This window comes from Corapipo altera, unplaced genomic scaffold (genome assembly GCF_003945725.1).
Source record: "Corapipo altera isolate COAL_440 unplaced genomic scaffold, ASM394572v1 60485, whole genome shotgun sequence".
In the NCBI taxonomy this organism is placed as follows: domain Eukaryota; kingdom Metazoa; phylum Chordata; class Aves; order Passeriformes; family Pipridae; genus Corapipo; species Corapipo altera.
The window spans coordinates 1-1,803 of NW_020887472.1; the positions used below are offsets into that span (position 1 = coordinate 1).

A 1,803-nucleotide genomic window follows, 5' to 3' on the forward strand; every position below is an offset into this window, starting at 1 on the left:
TCACCCTTTTCCCCTCACATTTCCCTCCATTTTCCCCTCACATTTCCCGCCATTTTGTCCCCTCACATTTCCCGCCATTTTGTCCCCTCACATTTCCCGCCATTTTTCCCCTCACATTTCCCCGCCTTTTCCCCTCACATTTCCCTCCATTTTCCCCTCACATTTCCTGACGGAGTCCTCGAAGCCCGTGATCCCTTCCAGCAGCTCCATGTTCTCATCCAGCGCTTGCTGTTGGAATTTCGGAGGCTTAAGGTGGTCCCCCCCGAATTTTGGGGACCCCCCAGCCCCAATTTTGGGGGGTGTGGGGACTCACCCAGAAGGACTGGAAGTGGCAGGTCTCCAGCAGCTCCCCCAGGTACAGGATCTGCCGGATGGGACGTTCCTCTTGCTGTTTTTTTTGGGGGGAATCAAGGAAAAATTTGGGAAAAAAGAGAGTGCCCCCCCCCCCAGCTGGAGCCCAAAAATCAGCCCCTTCCCTCCTTCCCAGATCCCAAAATCCAGGGGGTTTTTGGGGTAGAGAGACACCAGGTTTGATTCCTTTGGGGAATGTGGGGCAGGGAAAAGGGGGGTTCTTGTGGAATTTTGGGGGCTCCCCCGGTGAACTGTGGGGTTCCAAAAATCCCTAAAATCCTGTGGAATTCCCTATGGAATGGGATGATGAAGGATCCTGGGGAGGGAGTGAGGGACTGAGGGACCTGGGTCTGGGGGTTCCCGGTGTATTCCCTATGGAATTTTAGGGGTTCTCCACAGATTTCTGGGGGTCCCCAGGGAATTGTGGGGTTCCCAAGTCCCTAAATCCCTGTGGAATTCCCTATGGAATGGGATGATGAAGGATGCTGGGGGAAGGGGGGTACTGAGGGACTGAGGGACCTGGGGCAGGGGGGTCCCCATGGAAAGGGAATTCCCAGGGGAATTCCCTATGGAATTAGAACTTTATGCAATGGGGGGGGATTCCCTGTGGAATGAGAGGGATCCCAAATCCCTAAATCCCCGTGGAATTCCCTATGGAACGGGATGATGAAGGATCCTGGGGAGGGGGGGTGTCGAGGGACTGAGGGACCTGGGGCTGGGGGGTCCTCAGGGAATGGAAGTTCCCGAGGGAATTCCCTACGGAATTAGGGGTTCCCTTAGGAATTCCAGGTCCCCCTTGATCCCTAAATCCCCACGGAATGGAACGGTGAGGGATCCTGATTGGGGGGGGGGGGAAACTGGGAGGAACCCAGGGCTGGAGGTTCCCTCAGGAATTTCCGATGGGGGAGGGGGGGGGGGGGGGGGGTTTCCCTGTGGAATTCCAGGGTTTCCCAGCGGAATTCCTGCCGCAGGGATACGTGGGCCTGGTCGATCATGCACTTGCAGAGGGTGAAGTCGGTGTGGGGGAGGTTGGTGAGGGCCTTGAGCAGGATCTGGGCCGTCACCCCCGTCTGGAAGAAGGCCGGGTTGAACTGGTACCTGGGGGGGAAACACAAGGTGAGGGGGCTGGGGGGCTCAGGGGACCCCAAAACCCCCCCTGGGCACTCAGAAGGACCCCCAAACCCCTCCAGATCCCCTCAGAGCACTCACAGGGACCCCCAAAACCCCCCGGGGCACTCACAGCTTCGAGGGTTAATGATTCCCCCCCTTTTCCCCTCACGTTTCCCTCCATTTTGTCCCCTCATGTTTCCTGCCCTTTTCCCCCCTCTTTTCCCCTCACATTTCCCACCATTTTCCTCTCACATTTCCCCCCCTTTTTCCCTCACATTTCTCATCATTTTCTCCTCACATTTCTCACCATTTTCCTCTCACATTTGCCCCCCTTTTTCCCTC

General features: G+C 56.8%; 1 protein-coding gene across 1 annotated transcript in view; it reads right to left on the minus strand.

Annotated features, from left to right (window-relative positions):
• Positions 1–96: 96 nt before the first annotated feature.
• Positions 97–1,803, minus strand: part of EIF3K (eukaryotic translation initiation factor 3 subunit K) — a 2,629-nt gene continuing 922 nt past the window's right edge. Inside the window, exons 3-5 of the mRNA XM_027632781.1 lie at positions 1,329–1,449; positions 314–388; positions 97–228 (exon numbers count right to left, since the gene is read on the minus strand). Of these exons, the coding sequence (XP_027488582.1) occupies positions 112–228; positions 314–388; positions 1,329–1,449 (313 nt within the window). The 3' untranslated portion in view covers positions 97–111. The remainder of the gene's footprint in view (positions 229–313; positions 389–1,328; positions 1,450–1,803) is intronic.